The 16,982-nt window shown below is 34.4% G+C and overlaps 1 protein-coding gene and 1 long non-coding RNA gene across 2 annotated transcripts; one reads left to right on the forward strand and one right to left on the reverse strand.

Annotated features, from left to right (window-relative positions):
* On the reverse strand, nucleotides 7,243-11,190 carry LOC105177068. The gene is made up of 5 exons (XM_011100091.1): nucleotides 11,130-11,190; nucleotides 11,020-11,050; nucleotides 9,923-10,112; nucleotides 9,035-9,628; nucleotides 7,243-7,692 (listed from the first exon to the last, which is right to left on the reverse strand). The coding sequence occupies exons 1-5, from the start codon at nucleotides 11,188-11,190 to the stop codon at nucleotides 7,243-7,245; spliced, it is 1,326 nt and encodes a 441-aa protein (XP_011098393.1).
* Nucleotides 16,553-16,982, forward strand: LOC110013105. Its single transcript, XR_002288259.1, has 3 exons — nucleotides 16,553-16,637; nucleotides 16,731-16,809; nucleotides 16,903-16,982. It is a non-coding gene; the product is annotated as an uncharacterized LOC110013105 (long non-coding RNA).

The raw sequence follows: 16,982 nt of genomic DNA on the forward strand, positions 1-16,982 counted from the left end.
TTATTTTGGTAAAAATTGGAAAATAAACCATTTTAAATAATATTTAATCATAGCCGCCAACAGTTATTGATCACTATTTCAACAATTGAAGCTAAAACATTAATCATAAAAATTATGAGACTTTTGTAACAGTTAAGAATCGTAAAAAATATTTACTGCTAAAATTTAAGTTTTTACATAAATTTATATAACGAGAAAATATAATATTACTTTAGTATGACATTTTAGCCATACTTGTTTATAATATAAGAAATAGTTCATTTTTTTACAATTGATTGAGCAGTTCACTAAGACAAACTTGATTTTGATCTAATTGCAAGAGCACTATTCATTGACCCGCATTAATATCAAGTCAATTGGGAAATTAATAGGAAACTAACAATAATTTGGGTTTCACATCAAACTGGACTGGCATTGTCTGTATCGTGACCAAGAATCGATGTCTACGTCTAAGACTTTACTGTGGAAAAAAGCAAAAAAAAAAAAAAGAACAAAAAACAAAAAGAAAATAACTAAACATGGAATTCTAATGTCATTCTTCTTTGAATTTTGGACACATTGACTCTCACGTTAGATTCAAATATACAAATATTCTATTTTTTGATAAAATTATGAATAAATTGTAATAGATTCTTCCAAAGTTTTTTCTTTTTTGGCTGCGGTCACTAATGACAACCCTAAAGATGACATGTCGTTACTCCACGGGTGGCAAAAAAGATGTTCTCTCATACTGAAGACTACTTGGGTAAGTCGTGTGTTTACCAGGTTGGACGACCAATAAACTTCTCAATAGAAGAGATTGAGCGATTATCAGCACATCTCTGATTTCTTGTTGGTAAATTCTCCAACGGTTATCCTAGCATGGAAGCTATTCGTGTTTATTTGTCAAAGCAAAGGTTGAGGGGCTTACTCCATTGCAGTAATCAATGTTAAGCATATACTTATTAATTTACAGAACGAGGAAGACCTTTCTCGATTATGGCTGAAGCGGATTTTATTCATTGATGGTTTTCCGATGCGTGTTTTTAAGTGGTTGCATGATTTCAATCTCAATTTTTTTTTTTTTTTTTGCGAAAGCCGCCTGATGCCTAGGCGGAGGGTTTGGCGGGCCCCTACCTATTTATTACCTCAGGAAAAATTATAGAGTGTACAATTCAAAAATAGTAAATGAGGAATACTTACTCCCTTTACAGTCAAAGAAATTCTAATCTATGTGCAAAGTCTATCCAAGTCTAGAAAACAAATAGAATTTGATCTATAGACATGCTTATCCCTTTTATACGGTGGTGTGACTTGCTGCGTAATGCCCCCACCAATCTCTCCCCCAATGCCTGACCAAAAATCAATCTCAAAAGCATCACTAAATTTACCGGCGAAGGTGGGGAGTGCCCAATTTATCCAGTCTGATAATGCCTCGCAGTACTCCCGTAATGTCCTCCTGATACATAACCCGAGTCAATTGTCGAGATGCGGCGTCCTTCGCAAGATAATGAGCCGCTCCATTAGCCTCTCGAAAAACATGTCGTACGTCCGATCCTAATTCCTGTCGAAGCTGCATAATGCGCATGATTAAATGCTGCACCTCCCACATCCCAGACACTCGTGACTGTAAGAGCTGGAGAACTACGGTAGCATTCACCTCAACAACTATGGGTGCTAAACTGTGTGCTCGAGCTAGCTCTAAACCACGCCAAACAATAGTAAGCTCTGATACAACACTAGTGGTCGTACCCAAAGCAAACTGGTATGCTAGATGCACCTGTCCAATTTCATCCCGAATAATGTCTGCCGCTGCTGCCGGCCCAGGGTTCCCGAGCGAGGACCCATCCGAATTTAGCTTAAACCACGCTGGAGTGGGGGTACTCCAACGCACCACTCTAGGTGCCCGAGGCACCACTGGCCTGAAGCAGAAACCCATAGCCACCACCCGGTGCAAGTCCCCCTTCCACTGTATGCTCGTCATGACCCGTACGGCATCAGTGTGTGAAGCTGGCGCTAAACCTCCAATATGATTCCCGTGGCCATAAAATGTACCCCACGATATTTTGCAAATATTTCACTACGTCCAACTAGACCATAGAATCAGAAATGGTACCAAAGTGCAAATATGCAAAGCGGAGTGAAATGGGGTAGAGTATCGCCAGAAGTGCACCATGCAAATCAGGTCCCCCGTTTCACAAAGCTGAAACCCAAAGACGTTGGCAAAGTGCAACCAACATCTCAAACTACCACCCGTTCAACAAACAGACGAGAGATGCTCTTCTCTGCCTTACAACATTGGCATTTAGATGGGAAACTAAATCTGTTTCACTTCATGCGTTCATCCACTGGGATCCAATCTTGAAAAAGCCGCCATAAGAAGACGGACACCGTTGGCTGCAAGGAACGGTGCCATATATCTGTAAAAGATTGCCACCGAGGAGACACGACTCGAATGGTCTCCCATGCCGATGTTGTGGAAAATGTCCCATTACTCGCCGCGGTCCACACAATTTTGTCCCTCTATCCCGCTGCAATAGGAATTTGGCAGATAACTGTGCAATCTGTGGCGGGACAATCCTGAAGATTCTGGGGACATTCCATTCTCCCTCAGGCCAATAACAGCATACCGACTCTATAGTGTTAGGGGCTCCGCAAACTAGCTGGGCTAGAGGCTTCTCACCGAACCAATTATCATGCCAAAAGACACTGCGTCCTGGCCCAAAGTCTAGAATATTAGAGGTTCTGCCACATCCCTGATGTGACACAAGCAATGCCAAACAGAGGAATGATTGCGATTATACGACACACGAGTAGGATGAAGGGTCCTACAATATCGGTCATACAAGAATTCCGACCACAAGGATGATTTCAGCCTAAATCGCCACCAAAGTTTCATGAAAAAAACCCGAACATACTCCGCCAAACTTCGAATACCCAAACCACCTTCTGCTACTAGGCTACACATCTGATCCCATGAAGACCAATGAATATACCGACAGCCATTGTACGAGCCCCAAAAGAAACCATTGAATATGCGCTCAATGGTTATCATAACGACTTAGGCGGGTGAATTACTTGAAGCAGATGTAAAGGCGTAGCCTGCAACACACTTCGAATCAAGGTCAGCCTCCCTCCGTGAGATATATTCATCATCGCCCACCCTGTAGCATGTCACGTAATCTGGAGATGAGCGAATCAAATAAACATACTTTTCGATTACCCTTGTAAAGAGGGACTCCCAAATATGTGACTGGGAGATATTTCAACTGGTAACCCATAACGTGTTGTACCTCTTGCAACTGTGAAGATGGCACCTGTCGGCTTAGACTAAAAGAACTCTTTTCGCTATTTATCCATTGTACTGACACTCGCTCATATGCGTGGAGAAAATCACGGAGCAATTCCATGTGCTACCTGCAGATGTTAGTAAAGGTCATCATATCATCGGCATATGCTAGGTGGGATACCCGAACCCGACCCGATGATTGGTAATACATCATTGGGTGCGTAGCAACAAGCCGATCCAGTCCCTGAGATAAGTAATCAACACCAAGCACAAATAACACTGGGGATAGCGGATCCCCCTGCCGTAAGCCGCGTGTCGAATGAAAGAATCCAGCATGCTCTCCATTCACTAGGATCGAGAACCAACAGTTTCAGACAGCATTAACCACCGAGTCAATCCAGCACTACGAGAAGCCCTTTAGTCGCAAGACTTGAAAGAGGAACTCCCAGTTGAGTCGATCATAAGCCTTGGCCATATCAAGCTTAAAGATTACATTTGCCTCCGGCCGGCGAGACTCCAATGAGTGCACTAATTCTTGCGCTAAAAAAACATTACCACTCAGCAATCGTCCTGGGCTGACCCGATTCAAGACCCTCTGCGTAGGATCATTTCCAATTCTCAGAACATTCCAAAATAATCCTTTCAACGTTCAAGGGAGAGTAGATCGTATAGTACTCCTCGTGACAATCCTACAGGGCGAGGAGACCGCCTTCCCCCGATTCGGTGAAGCAGAATGGTTTATAGGTGCGTCTCCCATGGACCGACCTTGCTGATGGCGTGCCAACTTCCTAGAGACATCCTCCTCATCCATCTAAAGTACGCCCTCCCCTTTCGGGCCCAAAGCCTCATCGTCTTTAACCGTAGCACAGTTAGGCAACTCTTGATTCGCTGTATTGACCACACATCCTAGCCGCTCACAAGGCCTTGCTGTCTGGGATTCTGGCACAACACATGTAATTTTTGAAAAAATAAATTAATGAATTAGGTTACATCATTACGACAATCATACGAAATAACTAGCTTGTTTTTATATCGAACTGATTTTTAGAAATTAACTTGAATTTTCTTACATTTGATACTAAAAACATAATATATGCGAGTAAAAATTTAGAAAGATTAGAAAAGATAATAACTGTAACTGATATTTAAATATAAGTATAATGTCATAGACTTGAATTTGAATTCGCAAATGTTGTTTTATCTATAGTCATTATAATTTAGGACGTGGTTGGGGCCGAATATCGTTGGTATTCTAGAAATTGTATTTGTAGGAGAAATAGTATTTTTGGTTCCGTCATTTTGGATTTTTCCACTTTTGATTTAATTGGTTACTGAATTTTTATTTTTAGTCTTGTAATTTTTAAAAAAAATAGCAATTTTCGTCCCACGTCACCCTCCCATTATATTTTTAATGAAAATGCCACGTGGATGTAAGGCGTATTGACCAAAAGTGTTACTTATTGAAAATTATGAAATCAAAAGTGATAATCCTAAAACACATGGGATTAAAATTGTAAAAGCTCTAATCGCCACGTGATTTTCTATTAAAATATATAAAAAAAAAATGTGTCATGAAACCAAAAGTGTAACTTTTAAAAGTTACGAGATAAAAAATGAGAATCTCGTAATTGATAGAATCAAAAGTAAAAAAACTCAAATTACGGAACGAGGAGTATCATATGCCCGTATTTGTACATAGTGTACTCATACTATTGAATATTCTTTTGGAGTTTTCCGCACTTAGATGAATTTTCTTTTCAATGTTCTTTCTAAGACTGCATCTATGAGTCTCACTTGTTTCTTTGATGTTGAAAAGGTTGTACATATTAACCGCTTATTTTGTGTGTTCGAATTTGCATTCCCCTTATATGTCAAAATCGACTAACCCCCATAAACCACGGCACCAAACAGTTGACAACTTGAACCCAACGCCGGGCTGAAGATTTGAGCCAAGATCATCCAAAATAATTCTTATTCAAATTAGAATTTATTGCATTGAATTAATTATGTAATAAATATAATTATATTAAATATGTGATTAATTATTTTTCTTAAATTATGCGTTAATAACAAAGTAAGAATAATTCAGGTCTGAGCAAATTTGATCTGGGGAGTTAATCGAGTCGAAGTAATTACATGACAAGCATAATTATAATAGCCTTACGATTTGTTACTTTTCTTAAATTGTGCGCTCACAGCATAGGAAGTATAGTTAAAGTTTGAGCAAACTGGTCTCGATCAATACACTTATGTTATAATTGGTTAACTTTTTTTTAATTTGTACATCAATAATATAATAAGTTATAATTAATTGGGTAAATATGAACCCGACCAAAATATCCCAATTATCACATTATGTTTATTAGTTCATCATATAACATGTTACCATCACATAATTTTCAACTTTCATCACATTCTTAAACATAACGAATCAATCTCTTTTGATTTCTTCTCTTTGGAAAAAAGTAGAGTTTGGGTCTTACATGACGATAGTACTTACTACTTCACTAGCTCCATATGTCCCCACATCTTTCGTTAATATATTCATGGGATAATTTTATTGAATATTCATGAAATTTGATATAATTATACGTGAACTCTTTATATTTTAAAATATTATATTTAGTACTTCTGATATTTATTTTTGGCCAATAAAAAGATTCATCTGTTAGTCAAAGTTTACAAAATTTATTAATATCAAAAAAAAAATTGAATAAAAATTCATATTTACCTGCGATGATTTATTACTAACTTATTTCTAGTTAAAAAAATCTTTTCTAATCAAACTACCCTTATAAAAATGAATATGTGCCCTTACAAATTGCTTGTGACCGGGCTGGTAGTTATTGTGGATCTTTAGAGAATCCAAACAAATGTCAAGATATCAAATGTAATTTTTCATATTATAGAGAATTTACGTATAATTATTCTAAACCTTAGAAGAGGACGATGTAATTGTCCTTCATTCTAAAATCGTGCTTTATTTTATATTTCATATTCATCATTAATAACATATTCATATCAAAATAATATTTTTAGTTTGTCATATGAACATATTGGATGAAATACAAAGTTAATCGTCATATTAAAACAAAATATTCTAATTGACTTGATTGTAGAGTGATTTCATAAATATACACATGGCCCAAAGAGAGGGTTAACTCACAAGCAACCTGATCAGGGGCCCAGGAGGTGCAGGCTGTCCAAAGGGACAGGCCTAAAGACCTGAGAGCAACCCTTGGATGAAATAAATTTTGGTGGGTGCACAGTAGTATTTTTGTGAGTGTAGAATAAAGGATGACAGGGCAAACACCTAGATAACAATGTATCCTTATGTGTAATTGGTGGAAGGTCATTCAACCACTTGGAGGAAGACCGATCAAGCAATTTGTAACAAGGCCCAAGAATTTGGGCAAATCACCTCGCACATCGTACCCACCCCCTAGGAATTTGGACACATATCCTACTAGGAGACTTATCCAATCACAAAGTCCTCAGCCATCACGATCTTCAAGGATTCTCAATAACTACCAGCCCGAGTGGCAAGGGGGTCATACTTCTTGCAGCGGTAGGGAACTATAACCATAAAAGCAAAGCTTTTCTTCCCTACTAGAGGGTAAGGTTTTCATGGCATACATAAGCATAAAGACACTCACATTCTACTACTAATTATTGCTACATTTACCTTATATTGCATCCAAATTCCAAGCTATTTATTTTTTTTAAATCACCTACTAACTTGGGCATCATATTGCTAAAATTTTTTGTGCATGTCCTCATTTCAGAGCTTGTGAAAATTTCTAGCCCAAAGAGCTCTAGTCCACCACAAGATGGTTAGTTTTATAACTTCTGTAAACAAATGAAAACTTACAGAACCATCAGCTTCAGTTTGACTAACTACTTCAGGTATTTTAAATTACAATCACCTCATCTTGTTGTACAGATGTTGTTACATGTTGTTCAATTGTTGCAGCCTACTTAAATACATCATCTGGGAATTCTTTAGCAAATTTCTTCCACTTGCAACCTTTCATGGTGTGTCCTACTTGATGACAGAATTTGCATATCCCTTTTTCTCTTTGCCTTAGCAATTTGTCGATTGCAGTTGCAGGTTTCTTACCCTTCCGAATGTCGTCAAGTTTCAATCTTCTTTCCCTTGCAGGCCTCCCCTTTTTCCTCTCAAAATTTGGAGGCACGGGTGGAATGTAACTAGCTTTTTCCCACATTTCTAGTCCATGAAGAGGCATGATTGCTGGTGCATATACCTTGCAGAAAGTGTCAACATGATAAGACTCGTGCACAAAGTCATCAAGATCCAACACTTGTGCATAGGGGTGTCCATTTCGGTTAACCGAATCGAACTGAACCGAATTTTCGCTTAATCGAAAATTCAGTTCGGCGGTTTGGAAAATCGAAAACCGAACCTAATGACAGCGGTTCGGTTCGGTTAAAACTAAACTGAAGTTCGATTTTAAAATCGAAAAAAACCATTTTTTTTTAAAAAATAATATATTTTGATAGTTTAAGCCGAAATTGTGATATTGTTGCACAAATTAACTTAGGCATTTCATCAAACACCTTCAAAGCAATATTGTAAGTTAAAATTTTTCTATTTTTTTGTAAGAGTCTAAGAAACCAAACCAGAAATCCTACCAGTCGTGACTCGTGTTACGGTGTGAGGTTGTCTTTGCAAGTTTTTTGTCTCAATCCGTCGATCGTCGCCGCCGGTGCCAAGGCTTCTCTCTTTCTTTCTTTCTTTCTTTCTTTCCTTTCTCTATTCTGTTTCAGACTTTCAGTTCAGAGTTTCCGTGTAAGGATTCTCTCTTTTCTTTCTTTCATTTATTTCCTTCTGTTTCAGTAACTCAGTTTTCTTTTCTTTCCTGTCTTTAGTCTTCTCTGTTCTCTCTCAGTCTCCCGCAGACTCTCAATCAAGTCCATTCTTCCTAAATCTTATTCCATATTAATATATATTAATATATATTACTAATATAATATTAATATATATAATTATATAATTTTTATATGTGTAAAAATATATATAGTTTTTATTATTATTTACAAAATCGGTTATTTGGTTCGGTTCGGTCACCGAATTGGTGACCAAAAATCGAACCGAAAATTGAATTTTTTCTTAAAAAAACCGAAAACCGAACCGAAAATTTCGGTTAGGTTTTCTGCACACCCCTACTTGTGCAGATATTGCACTCATTGCATGGTTGCATGGGATACCTGTCAAATTCCATGATCTACAAGAATAATTTTTCTCTTTCAAGCCAACTATGTATCTTCCACCATCAAAACACTGTACCTCATAATGTATGTCATGAGACTTCGCTGAGAAATAATTAGCGATTTTTTTAAGATTATTATTCAGAATCTTTTTTAACTTTGGGCATAATTTCCTGCCTTCCCACAACCTCTCAGCACTATTCCTAGGTTGTTGCATTCTGGTCATTACATACTCCCTTATCCACTCCAACTTTGTCAGTATATGCTTCTTTCTTGCCTCGAGGATACAATTGTTGACGCACACAAGTTGTTAAGCAGAAAATCACACTTTAGGTACGTACTGAAATGAATCTTTGACCATTGTAAAGCTGGCTTGTCTTGCAACCACTCAAGGCATCTCATATCCAAATCAACTATGTCGTGCATTGCTGTTTAAAATTGACTGACTATAGTAGTCTTTGCTGCCTTCTATAAGGTCTTCTTGTACCCCAACTCCTTGAATCCAATAGTCTTCATGTTACCATGAAAATGTCTCACGCAAAATCTGTTTTCTACATCAGGAAGAACCTTTTCAAATGCTGGTAAGAGGCCCTTTTGTTTGTCTGAAATGAATGTGTGGGCATCATCCCTTACAATGTTCAAATCTTCTTTTAGTAATGTTAGAAACCATTCCCAATTGTCTTTGTTTTCACTCAAAACTACTGCATATGCAAGTGGGAATTGGTTATTATTTGGGTCGACACCTACTGCCATGAGTAGAACACCCCGATGAGGGCCCTTTAAATAGAAGCCATCAACACCTATGAAAGCCCTACACCCGCTCAAGAATCCATTCTTTATTGCTGCAAAGCACACATAAAACCTTTTAGATTTTTTCTTGCATGTTGCATCAACATATTCTAGGTTCATGATTATTATTGAGCCTAGATTCTTGTTTTTCAGAGCACCAGCATAATTCCACAATCTTGCATATTGCTCAGCTCTAGCCCCTTGTACTTCTCGCAAACATCTTCTTTTTGTTGTGTATGCTTGTCCCCTAGACACATTGCAGTATAATTGTCTGATTACATCTTGTCTGAAGTCTTTTGAACTTCTATTGGGATCAGATCTGAATGTCTCCACATACTTTTGCTATAACCAATTTATCCTGACATTCTTCACATTGAAACTGACCCCACAATTATGGACATGATTGTACCCTGATGTGAAATCCCAAATCCTCTCTTATCTCCACTGCATTAATATGCCATGAACACCCATCGGCCTTACATCTTGCATAAATTCTCCTTTTGTTATTTCTTGATATCACAAGATTTCTTCTTGTCATAATGGCATGAAAATGGACGGCCTCCTGAAATTTCTTTTATGACTAAATTTCATTCTCAATGCAAATTTAGGATCAAATTTGTCATCGGGAAAGAAAACGGGCGCCTTCCCAACATTATCATCATTACTGTTCTTTTGACTATCAAATTCATCTGGGCTATCACCATCAGTATGATCATCACTGTCAAACCGCATCTCATCTTCAAAAGCATCTTGCAATATAACAGCCCATTCTACATCCTTGTCTATATTCTCATCAAAACACTCATCATCCTCATCGTAATCAACACTTTAATAATCTCCATCGAACAAGTCATCTTCAAAATTAGCCACCCATTCTTCAATTTCTCTCATATCTTCGTCATCCCTATCCTAATCAACCCAATCAACCATTTCACCATCCCCACTCTCTTCTATTATCACAACTTTCCCTTTGTCTCTATTATGTTGCACAGGTTCTTCCTTAGTCATAGTATTTTTTCCTTATCACCCTCAATCACAATGTTCTTACCCTTCTCACCCTCAGTCACAGTGTTCTTACCTTCTCACCCTCAGTCACAATGTTCTTGCCCTTATCACCCTAAGTCGCAATATTCTTACCCTTATCACCCTCAATCGCAGTATTCTTACCCTTATCAACCCCCTAAATTTCTGCAGCAACTGTGGGGCATCTAACTGCTTAAAGGTAGACCCTAATCTCACCCCCATGGCCATCTATAAGCTGAAAAATATTTGTTTCAAAGAATAATGCTCTACTTTTTTGACATATCAATTCTAAAGTATTTTTTCCTACCCAAATAATCAAACTGTTCACAACACTTGTCAAGTACTAGATTGAAAAGTATCCTTATCAACAAAGTCAAATACACTTTCCATGCCCCCTTTGTACTCAGCTTCAGGATGGAATATTAATTTACCCCCTTGTTAAATTCATAAGCTGATAAGAAATTTATGTTCACCTCCAAATATAAATAATAGCACCAATCATATAAAAAAAAAAAAAAGGGGGGGGGGGGAGCAATTGCACAGTGCGATTCTCCAGTAAACCCAACATGTAGGGTACCCTCTTTTAATTTATTTGACATGTTCTCTCAACACAACCAACAAACAAACCAAAAAAAGCACCCAACATTATATAGTAGGAGACCACATTGCATATCGTGTGCTTCAAAGTTCAAACAATAAACAAAGCATACTCATCATCCTCAAAATCCACATCACCAACACCTACTTCAGAACCACACAAAATACAACAACATCAAGAACCCAACAATTTACAAAAGTTCAAAAGAAAAACAAAACTCACCATAATCGGACACACCACCTGACACCAATGAAGCGGGTCGAAGGATGGGCGTCAATGCCATTTCTTCAAATTAACCACAAAAATAAGTCTCCCTGCTCTCGGATTCAGATTCTCAATCACACATTTGCCTTAATTTTCAATTCAGCTTCTATTTTGAGGTTAGGGTTTTCAAAAGGGGGAAATTCCTTCGTTGGAGGTGTGATAAGGTGGTTCAGCAAATTTGCCCGTTTTTTTGTCTTTAGAGGTCAACAGCCATTGCGCACGTGATTTAACGGGATTTGACGGCCGTTAAAGCCTATGTGCATGGTACATGGGCTCTGTCATTAAGTTGGTACTAAAAATGCTTATTTTTTAGTTTAATGGTTCAAAACTCAAACTTGCAAAATTTGTAATATAAAAACAAAACTAACCTTTTTTAATGATATCAAAATAAGATTTTGCCCAGCATCAATGTGTAATATACTTTCTTCTATTGAACTATTAATCGTTACTTTTTGGAGTAAAAAGTGGAACCCAATTGTCAAAAGAGTTGTTAAGTTGAATATACAGATTGTGGGGGTAGTTATGAGCTATTTTTTAGGAATTATTAGTTTGAATATTTATTCTTGGCACACAATTTTCTTACCTAAATATACTTTCTGAATTACTATATCATTTTCGAAGTCGCTTCAAGAAACAATTCAAATTTGAGTTGAAGAAAGTGAAGTGAACAAAATAGCATTTCTGGTCCTATATCTTAAGTTAACTACACTTCTCGTCCTTTTAGTTGTTGAATTCTCATTAATGATCTCATAAATTGCAAAAAAATTATCACTTTTAGTCATTTTATCAAATTTCATTACTATTTTAAAGAAAAAGGCACATGCTTATCAACAGAAATTGACATTGACAAAATGACTAAAAGTGAAAATTTCTATAACTTGTGGGAAGATTAATGAGAATCTCATAACTAATTGAATAAAAAGTATAGTGGTCGTGAAATATGGGACAAAAAATATAATTTCACCTTTTGAATCAAAAATTTAGGAAGTGTCGTGGACAACCAATCCGAGAATGGTAAACAAAGAAGAGGTACTTATTTTTGGGATATTTACATATTAACCCCACATGGAATTACTTGTGATGATAGACTAACACTGTCATTTTAAAAAAAAAAAAAAAAAAAAAAAACCAAAACCTCATTTGTAAAATGAAATAATTGATTTTGGGAAAGATTGCTTAACCTATTTATATAAATGTGCCTGCAAAAATTGGTGAAACAATGACAATAACACAAAGCGTGCAGGGAAAGGGTTTGAAACACGCGTTGGGACTTATTTAATCTAGCCATCGTGGTACATTGTTCTTGTGTGTATATAATAAATAATTTTTCATATTTCAAAATATTATAAATAAAAAGAAAATATATAATTCAACAAATCACATTTTTGAAAAAAAAAAGAAATCAACAAATAAAAAGAATACCAACTTAAGGTATTATTGACACAACAAAAGAACTGGTGTAATTGTGTTAAAATTACGTGAAGTAATTTTATTAAAAAAAATAAATAAAGTAATTACAATTAACTTTTTAAATTATTTAATTAGAGGTATAATCGTCGTATTTAAAAATTGATGGGATGGAGTTCCTAACCTCCGTTTCGAAGTATAGAAGGTTTTTCTTTTTTATATTAGTATAAGTAGGATTTATTCTTAGAGTTACCTTATATGTATCTCTTTTGTTACCAAAATTATCGTTTATGGAGATACTTTACGTGGTCTGTGGATCATTTCCCTGCACTTTGTATCTATTTTCAGTAGTAATATTGGATCTAACATGCTAAAATATTTTAAGTTAATTTCACTTTTATCATAAAAATATACATTTAATAACATAAAGTATTTAATAAGTTACTACAGAAAAAATAAATTATTCCGTACATTATAAATTACTATGATTTAAATTCATGATAAATCAACATTATCTACCATAATTGAGCAAAATAGATGCAAAAACTTAAGTTTCGACCAAAGTTAAATATCAATATTTTCTATGGAGAAAACCTATGATCAAAATATTTTGTCATGATTTTTTACTGTAACTAATATTTTAATTTCACTTGCAAAAATAACGAGTAATAGACATTAAGAAGTTACGATTAATTAGTATTTCACGATAACTTTTATTTTTAGCCATGTTAATTAACTACGACAAAATGTTATATTTCTTCTATTAGGACCAGTATTCAACTTTGCTTTACCCGAGAAGAAAAAAAGTATCAATAATGAAATGCAAAGTTTTCTACTAATTTAGGTTTTAAGATTAAGCAAAAAAACGCACATAATTAACGTTCAGTGTATTTTATAAAATTTAGAAATCGTACGCCACTAGAAAAAAAAAAATAGATACTATCAATCACGGGTAAATTACATTTTTGATTTTATAAGTGGACCTGTTTTCAATTTTAGTCCTACACTCAGGCTAATTCGCACATTTAGTCCCATATGTGGATTATTTTTTTTAGGACCAAATGGGGGATTTCGTTAAATCCACATATGGGACTAAATGTGCGAATTAGCTTGAGTATGGGACTAAAATTAGAAACAGGTCCACTTATGGGACCAAAAATATAATTTACCCATCAATCAAGGATACAAACTCAATATGGTAACTTAAGTTTTGATCATGATCAATTAATAATATATTATCGTCTAAAGAGATAAATTGCTTTATTTTAAAAATAAACACATGGAGATAATTTGCTATTTTTTATTTTTTTTTAATAAGAGGGTGTTTTGCTCATTTATAATATCGTATGAGATAAATTACATTAAATCTAAATTACAAAAAGGAAATATATATATATATATATATATAAATGTATATGTTTAAAGTATAGGTCACACAAGATAAATCTATAATATTTTATAAAATTTGAATATATAATACATTTTCAAATATTAGAATGTAAATAGTAGGAAAATTATATAAAGTACATTTAGGGAAAAAAAAATACACACTACCAAATTAAGATGTTAAATTACCCCCTAATGAAAAAATAAATAGCGATTTACCTCCTTATATTTTTTAAAATACAACAATTTACCCCCCTACAATTTTTAAAATGAAGCAATTAAATTGCTTCATTTTAAAAAGTATCGGTAATTTTTTCATAAGGGGGTAATATGCTCATTTTCAATATCACAAGGGGATAAATTGCTATTGACCCAATTAAATAAAATATGAACTTTATGGATGGTAATGTCAACACATGAAAATAAGAGAGACTGATTAAAGTTATGTGGCTTAGTTCAGTTGGCGAAGTGGAGATTCCATGACTTTAGATATCAGAGTATGATTATTGTAATTGTGTGTTAGATATTGATATTCGGACAAGAAAAATTATATTTCAGTATTTGACGGAACCATTTCCCACATTTCTCTGATATTACGACATCGAATTGCATCCCTGAACGTGTGAATGTGCAATACTTCAAAGACATACTTTTACAATTATTTGTACAGGAAAACAAAATTCAAAACCAGAAAGAAAGTTCGACCAATTCAGTGTATGCCCACATGTATGCTTTCAATGTTGACATTTTCTCCGGATATTCATAAATAAATTGGCATACATGCATATTCATATAGAGCAAATTAAAAAGGAATCCCTGACATTTATTGAAATTACAAATATTTCCTTATTATTTAAAAATTACAAATAACTCCTTTAAATTAATAGTCGTACAATAAATTATCCCTACAACTAGCTGTCACATGGGGTATTTATTAGACAATCACTAATTTCATAATGAAATTTGTAATTTTTCAAATAATGAAAAAGTATTTATAATTATAATAAATTTCATAAGAGCCCGTCGTAATTTGTCAATTTATCCATATATATATATAGGAAAAGACTTAGACTTGTTGACATTGACTTAAATAAGTCATCACATTAAGGCCAAACCGGGGATAGGTATATCCAAGATTAGTAATTAATACAAGTCTTTTTAATAAGTCAATTTCAATATTTTGTGGGTAGTAGTAGAAGTGGCTTTGAGATAAGCGTTGGGATATCTTTACGACTATTCAGACGTACTAGAACTTATATAGTGCAGATTTTAGGTATTGGAAATATTTTTAAATATACAAAACTATGTAAAAAAGTTAACCTAATTTGAATAAGTATATTTGAATATATCAAAGAAGTTAATTTAATCTAACTAAAAAGGCAAAAAGTAGAAAGAGAAAAATTTAGTATACCAATTGAAATATAATATACTAACATTTGTATGCATTATATTAAATAATTTATTTATAAAAATTATAAACAATTGCTAAATTGTTTGTTAATTAGCTTGTCTTGAGATAGATATTAAATAATATAAATAAAAAATCTTATTTTATTATGATCTAAAATTAAAATATAAAATATTTATTCGGTATAAATTCAGTATATAATAAACTTTCAGTATGAACTTAATACTAAAAACACTTAAAAGTAAAAAAAAGAAAAAACTTGCGAGTTTTTGAATAAAAACATTTAGGCTCAAGCTCAAAATTGTTCAAATCTTTCGAGCTCAAGTCGAGCTTCATCTACGTTGGCTTGTCAAGCGCGCAAGTCGACTTGATTCATCTCGCCAACATCTCAATTAGATTCACTTCATGTACATTTATTCTCATCTTATTTTGAGAATTTGTTCGAATTTTTCGTACCTTTAAAAAATATCGTAACAAAATAAATAAAATTATTACTGATGATTTTTGTCCCATAAATATTGTGACTAGGTCCACTCTAACACTACTTACACTTTCTCCTCAGCTACATCCTAATTCAAGTTAGTAAATATTATTATGTACCTAATCAATCCATGCTTTGTGGACGTTTTATCTATTAAGTTTGCACCATGATGATTATGCTTAGGATATCCTTAGACATCTAAAGCTTATGCTAATGTTCTATACTAAACAATACTATACTTTTCACCATGATGATTTTTTTAGATTTAAATGTATTTTGGTCCTATAATTTAGGCCATTTGATGGGTTCGTCCATTAACTTTTGATAGTATTTTGATTCTGTATTTTTTTTAATTTTTATGATTTTAATCATTTTTTTATCGGAATTCACCTTTCTTGCTGGAAATACATATGTCACCCACGCGATATTTTAAAATTGGGGTTTTCGTTCCTACGGGCCCATTTCTGCCCAGATTCTTGTCTTTTAACCTTTAAGGATAACATTTTGGTCCTATATTTTTTTAAATTTTGTGATTTTAGTTTTTTCGGTCAAAGCTCATCTTTCTCGATAGTGAAAATGACCTGGAAAACAAAACAACTAAAAATTAAAATACTCAAAGAAATATACAGTACAAAAAATACATTTAATCTATTTTTCCTATAAATAGGCAGCCACTCAGCTAGCACTACAGAATTACCAAAATTCTCTCCTCCCAACTCTTTCTCTTCTCCTTCATTTCTCACTCCGTGAAATATTACTCATCCATCAAACCAAGAAAATGAAGGTATTAAATTGCAGAATTAATTCAATTTTGTTTTATGTGATGATAATTACCGAATTTTTATGTTAATTATTATTATTAAATATGAATTTGCAGCAAAAAATAGTAATTAAGGTGGCAATGCACCATGATAAATGTCGCTCCAAGGCCCTGAAAATCGTTGTTGCCACAACAGGTAATTAACATATACATATAAATATTTTCAATTAATAAGTAATTAGGCTGTTAATTTCTTCTCATTTTTCGTAATGGGTTTGGGGGCTTGAAGGGGTTGAGTCGGCGGCATTAACCGGAGAAGGGAAGGATCAGGTGGAGGTGGTGGGAGATGGGATAGATTCCGTGAAGCTA

This window comes from Sesamum indicum, linkage group LG14 (genome assembly GCF_000512975.1).
Source record: "Sesamum indicum cultivar Zhongzhi No. 13 linkage group LG14, S_indicum_v1.0, whole genome shotgun sequence".
Classification (NCBI taxonomy): domain Eukaryota; kingdom Viridiplantae; phylum Streptophyta; class Magnoliopsida; order Lamiales; family Pedaliaceae; genus Sesamum; species Sesamum indicum.

Coding starts and splice junctions, on each gene's coding strand:
- LOC105177068 (XM_011100091.1), bottom strand. CDS start 11,190: ATGGCATTGACGCCCATCCTTCGACCCGCTTCATTGGTGTCAGGTGGT. Junction 9,629..9,922: donor ATAATGTTGGGAAGGCGCCC/GTTTTCTTTCCC, acceptor AATTGGTTATAG/CAAAAGTATGTGGAGACATT. Junction 7,693..9,034: donor ATGTAGAAAACAGATTTTGC/GTGAGACATTTT, acceptor CGCTGTCATTAG/GTTCGGTTTTCGATTTTCCA.